The sequence below is a fragment of the Egretta garzetta genome, unplaced genomic scaffold (genome assembly GCF_000687185.1).
Source record: "Egretta garzetta isolate BGI_Z169 unplaced genomic scaffold, ASM68718v1 scaffold1338, whole genome shotgun sequence".
Lineage (NCBI taxonomy): Eukaryota > Metazoa > Chordata > Aves > Pelecaniformes > Ardeidae > Egretta > Egretta garzetta.
Genome location: NW_009260426.1, coordinates 54418 through 54765, shown reverse-complemented (window position 1 = coordinate 54765; position 348 = coordinate 54418). Strand labels below are relative to the sequence as shown.

The window sequence follows — 348 nt, the reverse complement described above, 5'->3', positions numbered from 1 at the left end:
CCGGAGCGCTTCTGCAGGCGGGCGATGACAAAGATGCGGGTGCTGCGGGTCGGCTCTTCCCCGGGGTGTTTCCCCGCAGCCCAAGGGCAGTGCAGGCAGGGCTCCGTGCTGCCCCGGGGCTGGGGGAGCAGGCGGGGTTCACCCCCCCGGAGCGCACCCATGAGGTGAGCCCTCGCCCTGCCTTGCAGCTCCTCGCGCGGATCGAGCGCATGGAAAGGCGGGTGCAGCTGGTGAAGAAGGACAGCGAGCGGGAGAAGCACCGCATCTTCCAGGGGTTCGAGGTGGACGAGAAGCCAGAGGCGGAGGCGTGTGAGAAGCTGCCGCTGGGGTGGCCCCCGGAGCTGCGGG

The 348-nt window shown here is 70.7% G+C and overlaps 1 protein-coding gene across 1 annotated transcript in view; it reads left to right on the top strand.

The window, feature by feature from the left end:
* Positions 1 to 191: 191 nt before the first annotated feature.
* Positions 192 to 348, top strand: part of MSL1 (MSL complex subunit 1) — a 3344-nt gene continuing 3187 nt past the window's right edge. The window contains exon 1 of the mRNA XM_035899250.1: positions 192 to 343. Coding sequence (XP_035755143.1) covers positions 210 to 343 — 134 coding nt within the window. The 5' untranslated portion in view covers positions 192 to 209. The remainder of the gene's footprint in view (positions 344 to 348) is intronic.